This window comes from Camellia sinensis, chromosome 3, assembly GCF_055761805.1.
Source record: "Camellia sinensis isolate YWXY chromosome 3, ASM5576180v1, whole genome shotgun sequence".
NCBI classification, from domain to species: Eukaryota; Viridiplantae; Streptophyta; class Magnoliopsida; order Ericales; family Theaceae; genus Camellia; species Camellia sinensis.
In genome coordinates this window covers 202,882,090-202,902,724 of record NC_138963.1, presented here as the reverse complement: position 1 = coordinate 202,902,724, position 20,635 = coordinate 202,882,090, and the positions used below count along the sequence as shown (strand labels likewise).

At 32.3% G+C, this 20,635-nt stretch overlaps 2 protein-coding genes across 5 annotated transcripts; both read right to left on the bottom strand.

The window, feature by feature from the left end:
• Positions 1-4,013: 4,013 nt before the first annotated feature.
• On the bottom strand, positions 4,014-8,400 carry LOC114286121 (uncharacterized). 4 transcript variants are annotated; one of them, XM_082921986.1, is made up of 7 exons: positions 6,446-8,400; positions 6,245-6,298; positions 6,029-6,154; positions 5,780-5,888; positions 5,645-5,686; positions 5,511-5,567; positions 4,014-4,836 (listed from the first exon to the last, which is right to left on the bottom strand). In XM_082921986.1, the coding sequence occupies exons 1-7, from the start codon at positions 6,586-6,588 to the stop codon at positions 4,261-4,263; spliced, it is 1,107 nt and encodes a 368-aa protein (XP_082778112.1). In that variant the 5' UTR covers positions 6,589-8,400; the 3' UTR covers positions 4,014-4,260. The 4 variants fall into 4 exon arrangements, with proteins under 4 accessions (XP_082778112.1, XP_082778110.1, XP_082778113.1 ...); XM_082921984.1 differs by having other exon boundaries at positions 5,645-5,888; XM_082921987.1 differs by lacking the exon at positions 5,511-5,567 and having other exon boundaries at positions 4,066-4,836.
• Positions 8,401-11,314: 2,914 nt separating this feature from the next.
• Positions 11,315-19,880, bottom strand: LOC114286148 (protein RER1A). Its single transcript, XM_028229244.2, has 3 exons — positions 19,309-19,880; positions 11,967-12,147; positions 11,315-11,823 (listed from the first exon to the last, which is right to left on the bottom strand). The coding sequence occupies exons 1-3, from the start codon at positions 19,662-19,664 to the stop codon at positions 11,767-11,769; spliced, it is 594 nt and encodes a 197-aa protein (XP_028085045.1). The 5' UTR covers positions 19,665-19,880; the 3' UTR covers positions 11,315-11,766.
• Between the last annotated feature and the right edge of the window lie 755 nt (positions 19,881-20,635).

Genomic DNA, 20,635 nt, shown 5'->3' with positions numbered 1-20,635 from the left:
CAAATAACAACCATCTATTCTGTTGAAAGTGTGAGGTAGTTCACTTGGATTTGGTGGGTTATTGTAGTATTGTCAATTAAGTGACATATGATCATTAATGATAGAGGCATCGGATTATCGACAGTTCTACTTTGGCATATGTATGGCCTTTGACCACCATATTTCTTGGCCCAAGGCATATATTTTATATATGTTTGTTTGTTGAAAGGGTTGCCATTGATTTAATTTTGATTTTATAACTTCAAGAATCTCATTCTTAAAGAGTTAGGAGGCATTATTTGTATCCATTTTTGTCAGATTCCTATCGACGGGTGAATCAACCAAATGGTGACATGTGGCAAAGTCAAAATGAGAGTCTTTCATTAGTCAAATGGACAAATGGCATTAGACAAATGAATGGAGCAGTTACTAGGCTAAGTCATGGACTTAGTAGGTTATTGCAGAAGTGAGCAAGTATAGAATAAAGACTTGGCTCTGTCGATCAGAGGTCCAAAGTGTTGAGGGACATGTGATATCATGAAGGGAAAGTAGTACGATAGGGAAGATAAAGGATTTGAGAAAGGTTGAAGTCTTTGGAGTGTGGAGGCAATTGAGACGGGGGAAGTTACATGTTCAGAGTCATGAGATCATGGGCTAGAAAAAGGAGGAGGAGGATGATATAAAAGTCCGAGATTTTGCTAGGAGAGAGACATCATCAACAACACAACAACAACTTAATTTTATCTTAAGAGTAGTTCTGTAACTTAGGAGTAGTTTCTTTAGTAGTTTGTAACTGATAACTCTTGTAAGCTTAGATGATTTCATCTATCGTTGTCTTTGTTTATTTTGTTACTTTTTCTTTCAATTGTTAATTGTTCCAAAGAAATCCTTATACTTTCAAGGCATTAGAACATTTATACAGTCGTTTAATCTTCTGTTTAATTGTTTTGTTTAAATTATTGTTTGATTGCTGTCAATCAAGACTTAACGTAATTTTTACTAACAAAACCTTATTCTACTTATGAAACCCCCCAAACCAAATCAATTGAGGAGATTAAATATTGCTTGCTTTTATACAGAATTTATTATGAAAATAATATGACAGTAATATTCTTATAATTTAATATCATTTAAATTGATATTTTATTTTAAAATAATAAATCCCAATACAACCACATCATTTGTATATTTTTTCTATAAATATATTATCATCTATATAACTCCATCCCAAAACAAAAAAATATCAGAAAAAGTTGGGGTTTGGGGGACCATCCATTCTGTCGAGGAAGATGCCAAATGTGTACAGCATGTTGATCTCAGCTTCGTTACTCTTTAATTATTATTATTATTTTTTTTTTTCTCCTGTCATTTTAGGTCATAATGAAATGGAGTCATACTAGTTTTTATGTACTAGGAGTTATTATAGCAAACAAATTAGCATAATCTCTGTCATGTTGGATCTAGAATAGAATTTAGTTTGGACTTGTTATATAAAATTTGTATTTATAGAATTGATTTTGGTGATGTGCTTTTGATCCTTTGATTTAAACCATATTTTTGTTGATGACAAGACCATTTTGAAACTTAATTGATGATAATGACCTTTTTGTTCCCTTGATAAATAAGTGCAACTCTTTGCAAAAATCATTAATGTAAGATTAAAAAAAAAAAAAAAAAAATTCTTTATAGATAATGCCGCGCCAAGTTTTTTACGAATCAAAGGCTTAAATTTAGAAGAAAAAAAAAAAATTGAAGACAACGGTAACATCATAGTATTGATATCATCATCCAGTAATTTTTATATCTTACCTTTTATGTATATGACAAGGTGATTTTATCTTTAAAAAAATAATTAACTCATCACATTATGTAACTTTATTGTATATTGGTGATATTTATGCGGAATTTTTACTCTTAAATTTGACCACTGCACAAATCCAAATTGAAGTCTGATAAAAAAAAATCCAACCCAATATAAAATGGCTCAACGAATTTTGTTTCTAGATGAAGAAATCTAGATTTTTTATTTGCAAAATATATTAAGGTAACACTATAGGACTCAGAACTAACCCTATCCAATTCGGGTCTGAATCGGAAAAATGTCATTCTCTTCTTTGTCATGAGATTGGAAAATCTTATCACCTCATTTGGGTCCAACTTTTTATTTTATTTTTTAAAATTATTATTTTAGTTTGTAGATTATTTATTTACCAAAAAAAAAATAATCTACAAACAATTTCAACTTAAAAAAATTAAAAAATCTACAATCTTATTACCTCTTCTAACATTTTTACAACTGATAATGGACAAAAAGATCCTGTTTGGCAAAATTTATTCTCAACTTAAAAAAAAATATATCAAACTCAACTCAGGAAAATTATTTTTTTAAGTTTATTTTAAACGTTTTGAACTAAATGCCAAATAAAGTGAATAACCACGACAAACATTACATTAAAATAAATGTTTTTTGTTTTCTGCAAATGGAACAATGGTATATGATTAATGAAAGTATTAAAAGGACATTTTCACTTTCATTAATTATGGGTGGATATAAAATCCAAAAAAATTAGGTGGAGATATATATTTCTAAGGAATTATAGGCCGTGGCGGAGTCAGAAAATTAAATTAGAATGGGCACTCATTAATTATAATATCAAAAAAAAATTATAAAAATATTTCACGCAAGTTTTTACGATTGATTTCGAGAAACATGAAAAAAAAATAATGTTATCATGGTAAATATAAAAAAATATAGATATAACTCTTAAAATAAATTATATAATGAAAAATTATTTTTTTATACAAAATTTGATTAAAAATTCAATATAATGATAATATCACGTTATCATTAGTATGTGATATCACCAATTAATAGTAAATAAACACATAAAGAGTGAACCTCACATATTAAATGTTATTTTGAAAAGATGGTTATAATCAGCTTTTTAGTTAAAAGATGATTATAATCAGCTTTTTGTGAGAGAGGAAAGTGGGTTATAATCTGGAAAATAGATTATAACTCACTTCCCAAAAGACCCTTAAATGTAACTAACAATCTAATAAATTTCATATCTTTATAGTGAGATTAATAATAATGACATCACCATTACATTTAAAATTTTTTATAAAATTTTCATAAATAATATGATTTATGATAGTCTCTTCATTTTCAATCAAAACAACTATTATTGTTCCCATAATTTTTAAAATATCATTGACATTTCACTCTAATAATATTTTTATATTTTTTTTATTTAAAATATTTTCTTTATATTTACAACAAAAAAAAAAATTCCTAAAATCCAGGGGCACGTGACCCCTGGTCCCTTCTTCCTTCCGCCACTGATTATAGGACTGTTGCATCATTTGCATGGTCCCAGTTGCTCACAGGCTCAATTTGATTTTGATTTTTTAATTATTTTTTAACTAATTAAGCAAACAAAAATATTTTTTCACTAAAAAAATAAAAATGACAAAATGAGTTTCTACTTATTTGTTTTACTAACAAAAAACAATTTTTTTAATATTTACCAAACACATCAAATCTTTTATAACAGTTTTATCTTATAAAAATAAAAATAATAATAATAAAAAAATTTATTGCCGAACAGGCCCTCAACACCATCAAAATCAATGGGTTGGGCTTTAAGGGGCAATACATCAAAAGATCCAACTAACGATGTGATGTGTTCTAAAAGTCGAGTGTGACACTTGCAAGTGATTTTCATGCTAATTAATAAATCTTGAATGTATTTCATATTAAACCATGAGAAACAATGTGGAAAAGTTCACATATTTTGTTCCATTTGTTTTGTAGGCTAAGTGGGAACCGTTTGGTCTCTTAATTTTGATGTTAATAGCATGAAACACTGCTTTCAAAAAAACAGAAAATATAATTAATCTTTGCTAGCATATCACTCGTGCTATACGCGGGATTAGATTTAAAAAATTTATTTATGATTATGTCAAACATATTTTTAAATTGTTAATATAAAATATATGAAGTTTTAAAAGAAAATGTTGACATTTTATAATTGAAATAATAAAAATAAAAATTTATTATATTTGTTCGAAATTCTCCCTTACTTGAATAAATAGTTATGTATCATTCATTGCATTGCTATTTGGATGGAGGAGGGTTACAGCTTACCATTGGGGCAGAAACAGGTGAGCTACACAACCAACCAACCCAAAAAAAAAAAAAAAAGGAAAAAAAAAGAGAGTACACTTAACTGAAATCACCAACTAATGACAAAATAAATGCAAATTGACTTTTCCTAATTAATTAAGGTTTAAGACACTCTGTTCCTTCCTCAATGTCCCAAATCCTAATTCCACACCCACCATCCCATCTCCCAATCTGTTAGGGTTTAAGGATTTTTCTTCTTGACCCACCTCCACTTTAACCTCACCAACTTGTATTATTTGGCTTAACCCACCACCATTATCAACCTTTACACTCTGTCTTCTACTCTCAATAGCTTCAATGGGATGATAATTTGGTACCACAAAAGGAACCTTTGATAGCAAAGCACCAAGACTGCATGGCATGGAGGGAAAGAGAGGAGGTGATGGCGGTGCTCCGCCGCCGGAAGTGTTGTAGCCGAGGTTGAGGGATTTGAGAGGTGGCTCCTCCTCCTGTTTGCCGCCGTAGAGTAATCTCTTTGTTCCGGTTAAGTGGTGGCACTTGTCATCATGGGATTCAAATGTGGTGTGGTTGTTGATGGGTTTGAAGGTGTATGGATATTGAATGGGTTGGAATTGGTATGGTCTCTGAATGGCATAGATGCCTGGTATGCTCTGTATGTAGCTGAATTTCCTCTGTATGCTTATCACCAGATTGAGATCTTCAACAATCTAAAGGAACGAAAAAAAACCCATCAATCTATATATATATATAGGAAAATGATTGAGAGCCCTAAAAAAGTTGCCCCTAATACCCCTAATTTCCAATTTTGGAAACTGTTTTTTTTTTTTCTTTCTTTTTTCTTTTTTTTTTTTCTTTCTTTTTACCCGAAATGGAATTTCGAGCCATTCGGGGCTCTCCATTTCGGGCCCTCAATCACCGCCCATATATATATATACACTTTGTAAAGAGGAACCTCACTAAAGCAGGCAGAAGAACTGGTTTTAAATATCGGTTCATACATATCACGTTTTTGTCATTCTAATACCCACCAGGTATATTGTTTAGAATGAAAATTATATGCCTATCAGTGAGTTCCTGATGTGTATTTGGATCATGTCTGATTCAGAACTGATATAAAACTCTCTTTTACTTTTAATGATTTTAAAAAGTTCATGATCATGACACTTAATTTTTAATATGTATCATTATTGATACGTTGTCTCCTAATATTTCTAATTACAGACATGGGCAGAAGACACCAGCGAGGGAGTCAAACTCAAGACGTCTAAGTTCACCACTCGCTTAACCGCTTCCGGGTTAAACACATCTATCGTTAAAAAAAGATTTTGCAGAATATGAACACACACACACAAATGCAAGTATACTACATATAGAAAGAGACCTTATCAAATGAGCCGAGTTGAATTATGCCTTCTCTAACCGAAATGAGGGCTATTGTCTGTAAAACAGGGGGAAAAAAGTTGATAGTTTTTACTGTGAAATGAAGCTGAGTAATTCTGAGAAAAGATTTGTAACCTGAATTCCAGAATGGAACTGAAGTTGCCATGCCCTTGGTTGCTGTTCATGTGATAAAGAAATCAAGGAATCAAGAGAGGGAGAGATAGAGAGAGAGCTAGATTTTCTTCTGAAAAAAGTATGGAATTCTCTTACTGGCTCAATTGACACATTCCATGAGGTGATGAAGCTAGAATCATTCTCAGATGGGTTATCTTTAAACACCCATTTGTGACTGCTATCTGCTGCAACTTTCCCTACCATTCTGCGCACACAAAATTTACCAAACAAACTACACTCATCAAAAACGAAAATAAAAGCAAAAACAAAAACAAAAACAAAAACAAAAACAAAAACAAAAAACAAAAAACAAAAAACAAAAAACAAAAAAGCATTCAGAATTACCCTTCACCATAACTGTACACTTCATGGGACATTTTAAAGAACACATCAGCTCCAAACCTTCCCTTTACGTTTCCAGCTCTTTCGCATTCGTAAAAATCACAAAACCCATCTTCCCAAACAAGAATCCTGAAACAAAAACCCAACTCAGAACTCAAAATGACCCAAGTTGAACTCAAAATCCAATTGGGTTTGTCATAATTCTTGTAAATATATTACCAGTTCCTTTTGTTGCCCTTGGCGCGATCAAGTGCGCCACCTCCATAGTCCCACCTGAAACAGAGCAATGTGATAAGAGTCATAACAAGACATGATCTTGGAGGAACTCAGGCTTCATTTTTTGATTGAATTCAGATAAAAGAACGTCTGGTTTTGGGGGGAATTAAAATGTTGGACTGTTTTAGTTTTGTATTTGTTTACTTTGGAGGAGGGTAGTTCCTCGGCAAGATCCTCCAGAAGACTGCGTAAACCCACTTTGTGGAAGTGGAAGAATCTGAGGATGTACATAGATTTCTGAGGGTGTGCTGTAACAGACAGTTGAGCATGGGGAGTCCACCTTCCATTGTCTAGAGAAAGAGAGAGAGAGAGAGAGAGAGAGGGAGAGAGAGAGAGGCTAGACTAGCAAGTTGTAATCACAATTAAATAGAAAAGAGCAAAACAAGAACAATGTCACGAGATTTGAGTGGGAGAAAACGTAATCACACTCCCTTTTGTGAACTGAAACACATATTGAAAGAGAGACTTTGGCACTCATTTCGTTTGGAAAGAACTAATTTGACTAAACTTTTTAGCTAATTTAACTTGACTAAATTAGTTTGATTTTAGAAGAATTTTTGATTTTTTTGTTTGTTTGTTTGAATGTAATGGTTGTATGAGAAAAAAATGAAAGGATTATAATTTGAATATAATATTTTATTGACTTATTTAGCTTATTTTATCTTTTTATACTTATTTAGGTAAAAAAATTGTTGCCAAATGGCAACTATATTTGAAAATTTATGTTCTATTTGTTTGTTTGGAACCTAAAATTTTTGAACTATTTAATAATATTTGTTTAGGCTTCTATTTTTACGGTAGTGATTCATCCCTTTAAAATTAGAGCTCTAATTGAGGTATAGTGATGTAGAAAAGAAAAAAAAAATTCGCAAAGCCAAAGAACAATGATTCATAACTCTAAATTTGAAGTTCTAACAATGGCTCTAATGATATGGTATGAAGTAAAATAAATAAATAAATAAATAAGACATATACATCAAATCATTTATGAATGGAGTCCACTGTCACATACATAGAGCTCTATTTTTAGTGTTCTTAAACATTTTTAAAAGTCAAAATATCATATCAGATAAGGCCCCACACATTAAAGCTATTTGAGTTTTTTTTTAAGAGTTTCCAAACATTTTTCCTATTTTTATTGTTGGTGTGTATTTTTTATTCTATTTTTTTGTGGTGCTTTTTAAAGTTTTTAACTTTTGTGGACATCTACTTTCAATTTGATGCTAGAACTAGCCACAACTCACATTTGTCTTGCAAATAGATCAATAAAAAGTGTAATGTCAACTAATTGGCATTGAATCAACCAACTAATATTCAGCTGGTTTTGGTTTTGGTTTTTAGAAAATTTTATTTTTTTATTTTTTGTATTTTTTTTGTTTTCAATGAATTTTTATAATATTTTAAGCAATTTTTTTTTTAAAAAAAATTTTTAGACACACCTAACATAAACATCTTAGAAGGTATAATACTGGTAAAAAAGATCTTTAAAAAATTCACTAAATACCAAAAATATATTTAAAAAAAATACAAAATTCAATATATTTTTCATATTTTTATGTATTTATTAATTTTTTAAAATAATTTTTCACAAATATGTTATTATTTAAATACATCTGTGTAAGGTGCATCTAAAAAGTAAAAAAAAAAAATTGCTTAAAATTTAAAAAATATTCACTAAAAACAAAAAAACACAAAAAATAAAAAATTTAATTTTTAGAAAACTAAAACCAAACACATTAATTATTTTTCCTATATTAGTTTAAAAAAATTAAAGAGAAAGTCTATATACACAAAATTAAATTATAAAAAAAAAATTCAAGATATACATATCAACATGATTATAAATTACCAAAAATAAATAAATAAATGTACCTATCAACGTGGGTTTTCTCATTAGTTCGCTAGAAAAAAACAATTTGAAAAGCAATAGACTCTCATATAGATTTTCTCAATTCTGGTTGAAAGAAAATTCAAATGAAGATAGTTTTGCGACATTTGACAATATCATTTGCCTATGCTAAAGAATTATCATATGATGAGAGGCAAAATAGAAGATGAAAAAAAAAAAATTGCAAATATAGGATTGCAATGTAAACCACGATGTTTTTAAAAAGGAAAAAAATCAATGCAACGGTAATACTATGTTATTACTAACACTCGCCTATTAATAATAGATTGAAATGGAAATTATAATTAGTTTCATTATCCAGATGTGAAAGTTATTGAATTGTTAATTACACTTGATTAATGAAACTAATCTACCCATATGTTGTTTCATTAATTAGTGATAAGTCACTGTTATATTAATTTTTACTCATTTTTCAACTCAAGTAACTAATCGGATAGGATAATTGACCAGTAATTCATGTAATTATCTTTTGGAACAATGAGAAGGTTAAAGGTTCAAAATTTGAATTGATAGAGCGAATGCGACCTTTTGTTATAATTTAACTTAGGGCAAATTACATATACACCCCTCGAGATTTGGCTAAATTACAGATGCCCCCTGAGGTTTGAGAAATTACGAATTCTCCCCTGAATGCTATATTTGCATAAGAAATTAGAGGGTAATTTGTTATGAAATATAAACCTCAGGGGGCAAATTGTGATGAAAATACAAACCTCAGGGGGCAGGATGTAATTTCTGAAACCTCAGGGGGGTATCTGTAATTTAGCTAAACCTCGAGGGGTGTATATGTAATTTGCCCTTTAACTTCTTAGCCTCATATCGTATGGTTAAAAAAAAATAACAATGATAATTCAAGTGATTAAGACAATCTAGAAGCAGCCTCATTTAAGTCTTGCTAGTAGCTGGACCTCACGATAACAGGGATGGGTGTGTGTGGTTGGAGAGTGGTCCTCCTACGAAGCCTTGATTGAGATTTTATCACCTTACAAGGTGCACCAAAACTTTGTCCCTACTTAACCCAGAGCTTGACAGCTTAGCCAACTTTTGTCTCCGCTATGCCCATCCATCCATAAAACTACTGTTTACTTAAGATATCTTCATCTAAACCCAAAATAACCTCTATTTCAAACAATTTTTTGCATTAGATTTTTTTTTAAAAAAAAAATAAAAATTAACCAGTGATGTTAAAACACTATTTGAATCTTGTAATTGTTTACCAAAAAAAAAAAAAAAAGAAGAGAGAGAAAGAGAAAAAGAAAGTGACAAAATTTATTTTTTATTTCATTACTTTATTTATTTATTTTTTCCATTTACAAATCTATTTTAAATTCAAAATCCAAACAATGAAGTTGCCCTAGTTGAATGCTCATCCAATGAATCTGAGTTGTTATGGTTATTCATTAAATTTTCAGATAAATATATATTTAGTCCTCTCTCTATCCGTTTTTCTTATGGATTTTTAGACACATTAATTTTCTTCTCATTTTCCTAACCTAACAAAAAAAGAGTAAAACATTAAAGTTTACTTCATCTTTTCTCTTTCCTTTTTCTTCTCTTTACAAATTCAAAATTCAAACACAACATGAACAAATAGTTGTCAGAATTCATTCCATTACACAAGTCAGACGTTGAGGGACCAATGTGCATCCTTAAAAATAAACATATCATATACAACTTATCACAATATACGTAACATAATCACAATCACAATAACAATGTTCCATAACAAATGCCAGAAGATGATGTCACATTTTTTTTACCACAAATGGTTAACATTTATACCGCATCGGTCATAAAATAATCACAACATTCATAATATAATGGTAATAAATCAAAACTTTTCACTTTATGAATGCACCCCATAGATTCATCATTCATAAATATTAACACATTACATACATTCGTAACTCTCACCGCAAAAAAAAAAGAAAAAAAGAAAAAAATAAATAATCATAATTTTCTTACGATAAACCATGTGCATAATAACATTTTCCTAAATGTTGATGTCAACAAAGTAGCAACCACCATACTAATTTTACCTAGAGACTCACTAATCCATGGCATAACCATTTGGCAGTTTAGCCGTAAAATCATAATATCTAATTCCAAGATTCACAACACAATAAAAGGGTATATATCTTTATCTGAAATCCTAGCTAACAAGAGTCCTAAAATGGAAGCCCAGCCAAGAAACTTTCCTAATAACAATTAAACCATAAAAAAATAGTACTATTAACAAACATTATAGGGTATTTGCCCAGATTCCAAACCACAAGTTGAGCTTAATGCACCCCACAATGGAGGCAACTAAAGAGACTTGACAGCTACAAAATAGCAGGGCAAAATGGCACCGCACACTTTGCTAAAGGGATATCCATGCCAGGGCCCCTCCCTTCCTTTCCTTCTTATCTCTTGAGATAGAAAAAACGTTCTAATACCAACCTCTCATTGCTGGGTGCATTTTCATTCCTACATGAATCTCATCTGTTAGGGTCATCCATGCTACCCAGCCTGTACCTCAAGTGATCGTGAGGGGTACTTAGGTGTTAATGAAGTGAGATTTCAAGTTTGAATCAATCAAGGGCGTCGGCTTGGAGTAGTAATCCAACTCTACAATCCTACAAACATCCTACCTTGTGGCACCTCAAAAAAATAATAAAATAAAAAATACTATCCATCTTAATAAAGTGAGATTTCAAGTACGAGTCAATCAAATGGCATCAACCTGTTGTAGTAATCTAACTCTACTAGCCTACTAAGATCCTACTGTGGCAAAAAAAAAAGTTTATCTGCCATCTGCATCCACAAAAAAACCCCCTCGCATCTCCGTTGCGATATACCCTGCATTTTTCTTGCTCCACAGCATCGCCTCATTTACCACCAGACACGTGGGAACCATGTCCTTCGTTCCCAACCAATCATTTAGCGAACATCATATGTCTAAACATTCTCAATACCCGTTTTGCAGTGCATCAAAAAGGATTAGGGCAGGAGCAGGAACACTGATAAAACACCTGTAACAAACATGTATAACAAACAAAAAAGAATGCAGTGCCTTGAATTGAAAGGCATGAACCAAAAGGCCTAGCCAGTTAAAAACCTAATTAAATTTTAACAGAACATTATATTATAGATAGAATGTAAATGGTAGCTGAACTCAACCTTCTATAAGAAAGGCCACACGCCAAAAAAAGGGTGTAGAAGTAAATAAATAGGAGGGAAAAAAGATTTGCATTAGGATCTCTATAGTTGGTACACTGCACAGGGCAATTCATGCTATCAGCATTTGCCAGAAAATTAGGCTACTTTTTTCCCAGCCCAAATGGAAAAGAAGTTAATAAAGTATCGGGCATTGGGAAACCCTCTCTCCTCATCATCCTCAAAAGAACCCAAGGAGCATTTTCAAAATAAAGCTGAAAATTTGCGTACACATCTCAGATTAATTGCTTCTGCACATCTTTAGAGACCCTCTCAGCTTGAAAAAAATATAATTCTTTAAACAAACTCCTGACTTAAATGTGTTTCCAGCATTAAGTGGTTCGATCTACCTGAAGCCTTATGCTGCAACATTGTCAGTATCATCAGTTGAAGCTACTTTCTTTCCAACGTACCGCTGAAAAAATGGGGAGAAAATAGAATAAAAAATTTAAAACGGGTCAAATTTCTTCAGAAGTCTCTAGGACATAATGAAAACTGCAAAGATAAAATGATTTTCATAACAAATAAATAATTACTGTGGAAGAAGTTCCAAAATACCTGCTTGCCAAAGGAGAAGGGGACATATTTGTATTTGACCATGTGCATTATCTGCCTCTTCATTGTTGAAACAAACAGCACCACCCAATAGAACAATAGAATTGGCCAAAATACAGGCACGTCAAATGCACTGAAGAATGTGAGCACGAAGGCAAAGCAGAAGGCTTTTGTTACGGAATACCTGCCATGAGAAGTAAAAAGATGGAAATCCATACCACTTGACAAACTCAAAACTATCATTCACAATAATTGCAACTAATAAGCGGCTCTGCATTGGGAAAGAACAACATGAAGAGCAACTTCCTTCAACAAAACAAGATTTAAGGAAAAAAGAAACACTCTTCACAAAAGTAAACTTTAGAATGAAAACAATAAACAATAGATATTTGTGTGTGATTAACAAAACCTTTAACAACCCTAAATTAATGCAGCAATAAAACAAATACCAGGTACTCTAATTCACAGATAAACAAACTGCAAACTAAATTTAGACTATCATCCTTTATTGTATAGCCGCGAAGCAAACCTTACGTGCTACGTATATGTATATAGCTTTCATCAATTAAAATGGACTTTGCAAAAGTAGTGGCAAAGTTTAACAAACCTCCACAACAACAGGATTACTGAGCTTCCTCAAGATTCTTCTTATCTATACAGATATATCTAGATAGACACACACACGCATAAACATGTGCCACCCTTATGATATTGATACTTGTGAGAAAGATGACATAACAGTATGAACATATAGTGTGAGAGGTCCATTAATGTCATCCAATATATTAGGAGATATTAAAGTTTCATAGTAGTCTCCCAATACTCATGAGCTATAAAGCACGGATACTTCAAAAAGGGTGACGTATCCGTATCGGATACGTATCGGATACCGATACTCCTCGGATACTCGCGGATACGTATCAGATACTTCTTAAAAGTATCAGATACTTCTTAATTAATTTTTTATTAATTTTGAAGTATCGGATACTTAATTTTGAAGTATCGGATACTCGAAGTTATATATTACTTATAATATTTTATTTAGTTCTTTGATAAGAGGAATATAGTGAGAGTTAAAGTAATAGAATTTGTCAAATTGATGTATCCTTGTTGTCTCTCTCACTTCTCTCTCACTTTTTCACTCTCTCACGTTTCTACTCTCTGCTCTCATTCTTTTTTTGGTGTTGGCATGTAAGGATGATGTTTAATTTGCATTTGCATTTGCATTTGCTTTTGCTTTTAGTTTTGGATGTTTTATGAATGTTTGAGCACTTTTAGGTTAATAGGAATCTCTCTCCTTATTTATTAATTTCCTTTAAGTTTTATTTTCATGCATATTACATTATTAAAATTATATAAAAAAAAAAAATTATGAATGTATCCCCGTTGTACCCGTATCGTAGTTTTTCAAATTTTGACATATTGCCATATCCACATCCCCATATCACCATATTCGTATCCGTGTTTCCTAGGCTATCATTGATGACTTAAAAAAGTATATTTGCTGAAATTTTTATTTAAGAATGGTTTTTTGGCTTTAGCTAAGGTCTTGTGATATTCAATGATGAAGGGGAACAAGTTGAAGACTCTTAGTTTTATAGGAATCTTTCTTCTTTATCAAGTTGTCTTTTGCTTTAGGTTTTTTTTTTATACATATTGCATTACTAAAAATTGTTAAAATAATATTTTTTACGAACGTATCCCCGCCGTACCCGTATCCTAGTTTTTCAAATTTTGTCGTATCGCCGTATCCGTATCGTATCGTATCCATATCCCGTATCCGTATCCGTGCTTCCTAGCTCATGAGTATGGGTCGTCTCCCAATACTCATGACTCATGGTGTTGCCATCATAAAATTGATCTATATCTGTCACAAATGAACAATAGCACTCTGCTCAAGTAATACAAGACACATACATATCTATAATATAACTGAATGGCCTACAATATACTGGTTACATTGATAGGTACATGTGATGAGACATTGCCCTTCACATATAACCTGATCAAGAAGCCTCTTTGCAGATACTTTTCTCCTCACCATCTTTTATAACTGAGAAGAAAACATTTGCAATAATAAGAGTAATAATGGTAGAAATAAAAATAACAATGATACTAAATAACCAAGAAACATATAAATGTGAGAATTTTTTCTCTATAGTGCGTCGACAAAATGATCTATTTAAGTGCTTCAGCAAATCAACTTCCATCTCCTATCCTAAGGTGCTTAGCCAAAGGTTCCTTTGTTCATGGAGAGACAAGCTTACATATCACATCAGCAATTCTAACCATGGATGGTAGAAAGGCCATGGAAAAATGACAAAGAGTGTTTAGTAAGCCTTTGAAGAATTTAGTCATGCACTTAATTGGTGGATATATGTCCTCATAACACTATGTTTCTAAGTTTAAAAATGGCATTGTGATGACTACAAAAGCATTCCATTTGAAGGCCCCTCAAATAATAAGAATCACTCTCCAATGCAGACATAGAATACACCCAAAATCACTAGGTAAACTAAAGCTTAGTAGCAGGAATCGTCTCAGATGGCGACGACTCCGAGGAAAAAGCGCGATTTTGCGCTTCTGAGGAAGGATCGCATCAGAATCGCGAATCTGAGGAGAGGGAAACACGAATCTGACGCGGGAAGGGAGCACTATTGAGAGGGCAAGGAGAGAACCTGGTCGCAGGCTTCGATCTCGCCGTTTGACGACTTCGATCTCACCGTTTGACTTCCCCGTCGAAGCCCTAGTCTTCGTCCCTCTCTTCGAAGCCCTAGGTCTTCGTCTCTCTCTCTCTCTCTCGTTTCTCTCACTCTCGATCTCCTCTTCGTCTCTGCCTCTCTTTCTTCGCCTCTATTGCGTGTCTTTTTTCTCCCTCTCTCGATCTATTCTCTCTCTCTCTCTCTCTCTCTTTCCCTCTCCGTTTTCATTTTATATAATACAATTTATCATATATATAATATATATATATATATATAAAATATAATTTATAAATTATAAATTATAATATAATTTATCATAAACAATATAATTTTTATTTATTATTTATTTTTTTGACAATTATTTCTTAACTTTTTAACATATAATAAATTATCTAATTGTTTAAAAGAAATCTATTTAAATCATATATAATTAAAAAATCTTCAAAAATTTATAAAATAAAACATCTAATTTTTATTTATTATTTATTTTAACATAATTTATTATTCATTATAATAAATAAAATATAATTAATAAAAATAATACATAAACGCTCCTAATTTATGACTCCTCTAAGTGGCCACGTTCCCCCGCTCCCGCTCTCGCTCCCGCCCCCGCCCCCGCTCCCGCTCCCGCTCCCGCTCCCGCTTCGTGCAACTAAGAACTAAAGCATTGAATAGGATTTCAAGGACTGCATTGAAATATGAGTCAACCAATTCCTCTACCCAGCATACATGGTTAGAGGATATACACACACACACACACACATACACACATATATAAAGGTATAAACAATCTTCAATAAGAAATGGAAAAAGGACAGTACCCAAAGTTAGTCCTTGTTAATTTAGGGTGTTGGGCTAAGAAGTATGGATACAGACACGTGACACAACACAGATACGACACAGATGCGCCAACACGCTAATTTTAAAAAAATACAGGACACGACACGTGAAGAACATGCATGAAATATATAATTTTATATATTTATTATATATTATATATATGAATATATCATTTAAAGATAATAAAAAAATACAATATGACACTAATCCCTATAAATTTATATAATTTTTGTTTGCATCTTAAGTTATTTTGTTCAAACTTATAATTAGTTTCACATGTGTCTAATCGATACACACGTGTGTTTAAGAGATACACACGTGTGTTTAAGAGATACACACGTGTGTCCCTTAGTTGCAGGAATCGTGCAACCAGGTGACGAATCTTCGTAAGAAACGCGATTCCGCGTTTCTTAGAAAGAAACGTGTAAGAATCGTGTTTCTGTAGAGAGAGAAACGCGATCCTGTCCAAGATGGGATCGTTGGTGAAAATAAAACAACTCAGAAACCCAGACAGAGAGAAGCCCTAACCCATTGAAGACAGAGAAAGAGAAAACATACAGAAACCCTAATCCATTGAAGACAGAGAAAGAGAAAGGGAAAGGGAAAGGGAAAGGGAAAAAACCTATTGAAGCCCTAATCAAGACTAGATCAAGGTATGTTCTTCCAATCTATGTGTGTTCGACTATCTCTCTCCCTCTGGTCATTGTCGAAGTCGAACCTGTTTATCTTCTTTGACTCTCTCTCTCCTTCTGCTCGATGCTCTTCGTCGTCGTCTCCTTCGTCCTTCGTATCTCTCTCTCTCTCTCTCTCTGTGTTCATTTTCGTCTTTGCCTCCTCTCTCTCTGTTCGTCTCTCTTGTTCCTCCCCTCTATTCGAGTCCTCTCTCTTCCTTCTTCGTTGCTGTCTCTCTCTCCCTCTTTTATTCTTTATTTTATTTTTTTTAACTTTTTTTTTGTTTTTAGTAATAAAAAAACCATTTACATCTTTTATTTATTTTTTTTATATTTTTAATATTCTCAATATCCTAAACATTAACATATAGAATTAAAAAATAAAATCATATATAATTAAAAAATTAAAAAATAAAATATCTAATTTTTCTTTTTGTTTATTTTAACATAATTTATTATTCCTTATTTATTATAATTTTTTATTTATAATATATATCAATTAAAAATAAAAAAAAATAACAATAATACATTATTTAAAAAATATAATTAATAAATAAATAAATAAAATATTTAATGTGTATTAAAATAAAAATATTTATAAAAAAAATTCTAATGTGTATTAAAATATATATATATATATATATATATATATATATATATCTTACCGCTCTCCGAGGCACTCCCAACTTAAGAAACTTCTATCGGCTCACGCTTCCTCGTTCCCGCTCCCACCCTTGCTCCCGCTTCGTGTAACTAAGGTGTGTCCTCCAAGTGTCCAAAGAGTGTCCCTGTCTTTAAAATATATGACACATTTTGAAGAGTGTCGGACACGTTTTAGGAAGTGTCCAAAGAGTGTCAGTGTCCGACACGGACACGGCCACGGCATCGATACGTTACCCTCTTAGAAGTGTCTGTGCTTCTTAGGTTTGTTCGTATTTCTTAGGTGTCGGGAAATTAAAAATTGAATGAATCTACCTAAGAAAAATTATTGGAACATACTTTCATGAACCACCCTAGAAAAGGATTGTACCCAATGTGAAGTGATTAATCCATGCATCCTAGAAAAACAATCTACTTTGAGTTCATCCTATAATCAATAGAAAAGTGATATGTTTTGCACACCACACACAAAATCTTCTCATGAACATGAGACCAAAAATAACAACAAATGACTAAAGTGCATGGTAGACGGATGTACTTTTATAAGATGCACATGCACATTGAAGATAACATCACATCTTAAAAGGTTTCTTGAGGTATTTCTGAAGTTGGTCTCAAGTGTGATGCAAATACAGCTAAAAGGTTTTAACAAGGATAATTTTCAATAGAGGCACTCAAGTAATACAAATAAACCAAACCAAACCAAGTCTTAAGTCCTATCAACAGAAAGGATTAATATCTTTGAAGTCCATAGCTGGCTCCACCCTGCACACTGATAAATGAAGGCTACAAAGACATAGATTAAAGAACCCTTTGACTTAGAGATGTTTGACCACATATCATTCAATGGCTTAATGGGTACATTACAGCAGCTAATATCAAGTTAGGATGAATTTAAGGTTCACTATATCAGTTTGTAGTTTATTTATCATTTTTTTCACAGTGTGATTAATTTTTTTTTCTAATTATCTTTAATCTAAAATTATTTAATTTCAACTTAAGATCCTATATAGTTAATTTAACATAGTTTCAAGTCTGCATTATCTTTAAAATCAAATTGTGAACTAGACATTGAATTTCAATGTCACTTTTTTCCCTGCTTAATCATCTAGTATTGACACATACCACATCAAATGTACAAATTGGTAGCAACTAGCTTACAATTTCTGAGTAATAGTTTCAAATTTTGTTTTCAATTCTGATTGACAGCCAACAAATATGATTCACCTTTCATGCAGTACGCCTTAAATTTTAAATCTTGAAAACTACTGGCAGGTACTGCATACTGGGTAAGCAAATGACCTAGAGGTCCAATTGACAAATTTATACATATATATATATAATTTAAAAAAAAAAAAAAAAACTTCCAGCATAGATAGAGATGGGAATTTCTAAATAGTAGATCAGTTTCATTTCAATTCAAATCCACCTCGTTTCGACTATGGCCCAACTTTTGTCTAAAATGAGGAGGCAAAAAACTAGAACTTGTTGAAAATTTTATTTACCAAACTAAGGCTCAGCTTGTTGCGGAATAAACCACACACATACACACACAATAGCAAAACAAATCAATCATAAACAAGAAAAGCATGACACACAGATATACATGGTTTGGCAAGATTCCCTATGTCCATTGTTCACATCAATTCCACTATATTGAAAGACCAGAAGAGTACAACGTGGCTACTTGGGTAGACTTCAATATATATATATATACATATATACTAGGGTTCATATCAATAGATTATCATAATGCCCTTAGCATTCAAAAGTAATTCGTATTAAGCAGGCTCCACAAACCCAACACAACTTAATGGACTGGAGTAAAACCCACTTCTTGCCTCCAAACAACACCAAAAGATTTCCTAAGGATAGTTCCATAAGATGGTTCTGAGAGTGATAAAAAGAATATGATGTTTATGAGATAAAGAAACTAGAAAAAAAATTAATGGAAAGGATATAGCTTTGAAATTCCATAATGCACCGCAACGTGGAGGCTTGCAAACAAACGGTAGAAAATACTCCTATGACATTGAGATCTATCACCATTATAAATCATTCAATTGCTTGGAAAGCATTGTCACTCTTTATTTTTCCATCCATATTTGATCAATCTCGAGAGCGCATTACATCAGCCACACCAAGTGTCCTATTCCAATCAATAGGAATAGACCTATCAATTTCGGAACCCTAATTTCAATTTTTATTTTCACTTGTAATTGACAGCCGACAAGCATCATTCACCTCTCATACAGAACATTTTAAAATCTGAAAAAGGACAGGTCCAAATTGATAAAAAGCCACGTCTTTTACCAGAAGACGCCCCTAAATCTAAACCCAATGCAGACACAAAATTTATGAAGATCTCACACAAACTGTTCCCCAATTTGATCAAAAAATCATTTATAGGTTCATTCTCCAATACAAACATCATGAATTGAAAAGAAGAGAGAGAGAGAGAGAACGAACCAGAACTTGAACTCAGGAAGGCGGCGAACGAAGGGACGAAACTCGTCAGATCCGCGAGTGGGGAGGGAGGGGCCATCGGAGAGATCTTGGATCTCGGGATCGACCTGAGGGGAGAGGAAGAGGATGAAGAGCTGGAGGATGTAGATGCCGAGGCCATAGGTGATTATGTAGTAGCCTTGAAGGAGGAAGACGCGGATAGAGTAGATCAACGCCACCAAGACGAAGCCGATCCAACGGTGGTAGACGAGAGGCGTCGACTTGTCCAGGAGGTGTTGGTACCGCCGTGACACGGAGTAGCTCCACTGCGACACCGACGACGACGACGGATCGTCGCCGGAACCGCCACCGAGATTCATATTTTATTTATTTATTTTGTCCCTCTTCCAGATTCTTGTTGGAATGGCAGAAGAGAGAGAATTGTCGGCCTCTCGTTTTTTTGTTTGTAAACACTGTTTGTTTATTTTATGGAATTCACAAGGAGAGGGAACGGTCGTGACGTTGAAAAAATGTAATGGAGTTGGGGCTCGCGGTTAGGTGGTGGCCGAAATTTTTTTAATAGGTGTTTGGTATGTATTAAATATATATATATATATATATATATTTTATATATATTTATTTTGGTTACATTAATTAATATTTATCTATATTTCTTTTTTATTTTTTACTCACTTTTTTATTTTCTTACTTTTTTTATACATTTTTTTTTTGGGAAAGCACCAATAAATCCCAAATTTGGGAATGTTAACCCATTTAGTCCCGAATGTTTTTTGTTGGACTAATAGGTCCTATTTCCCAAGAAGCTTACTATAGGCCTTTTTATAATTTCCCTTCTTTTCAAACATCAAACATTATTCATCCAACATCAAACATTAGCAACGTCAGGATTATTCATCAAACATCAACCACTAAACATTAAGATTATTCATCAAACATCAAACACAGATTTTGAACCATTAAACATTAGGATTATTCATCAAACATCAAACATTATCAATCAACCATCAAACATTAGATTTATGAGTAACATCATCGAAACAACATCAAATATCATCATCAAAACAACATCAAACATCACAACATCATCATCAAAACAATATCAAAATAATGATTAAACAATTTTTTAAATAATGATTAAACATCAAAATAATGATTAAAATAACATCAAACATCAAAATAACGATTAAACAATCATCAAAACAATTTGTTTGATCAAACATCATCATAATTTATTAGCCCTAAACACACAAACCCAGATCTGAAAAAATGAAGATGGATATATATAAATATATATATATATATATAAAGGGAGAGATTCAATTCTCATCAA

Excerpts from the sequence above, each read along its gene's own strand:
- LOC114286121 (XM_082921984.1), bottom strand. The coding sequence starts at position 6,588 with ATGGAAGGTGGACTCCCCATGCTCAACTGTCTGTTACAGCACACCCTC. Across the intron at positions 6,155-6,244 it reads AAGGGCAACAAAAGGAACTG|GATTCTTGTTTGGGAAGATG; the intron begins GTAATATATTTA and ends TTTTTGTTTCAG. Across the intron at positions 5,889-6,028 it reads GTGTACAGTTATGGTGAAGG|AATGGTAGGGAAAGTTGCAG; the intron begins GTAATTCTGAAT and ends TTGTGTGCGCAG.
- LOC114286148 (XM_028229244.2), bottom strand. The coding sequence starts at position 19,664 with ATGAATCTCGGTGGCGGTTCCGGCGACGATCCGTCGTCGTCGTCGGTG. Across the intron at positions 12,148-19,308 it reads CTTCCTGAGTTCAAGTTCTG|GTATTCCGTAACAAAAGCCT; the intron begins GTTCGTTCTCTC and ends TTCTCATGGCAG. Across the intron at positions 11,824-11,966 it reads CCTTCTCCTTTGGCAAGCAG|CGGTACGTTGGAAAGAAAGT; the intron begins GTATTTTGGAAC and ends CCATTTTTTCAG.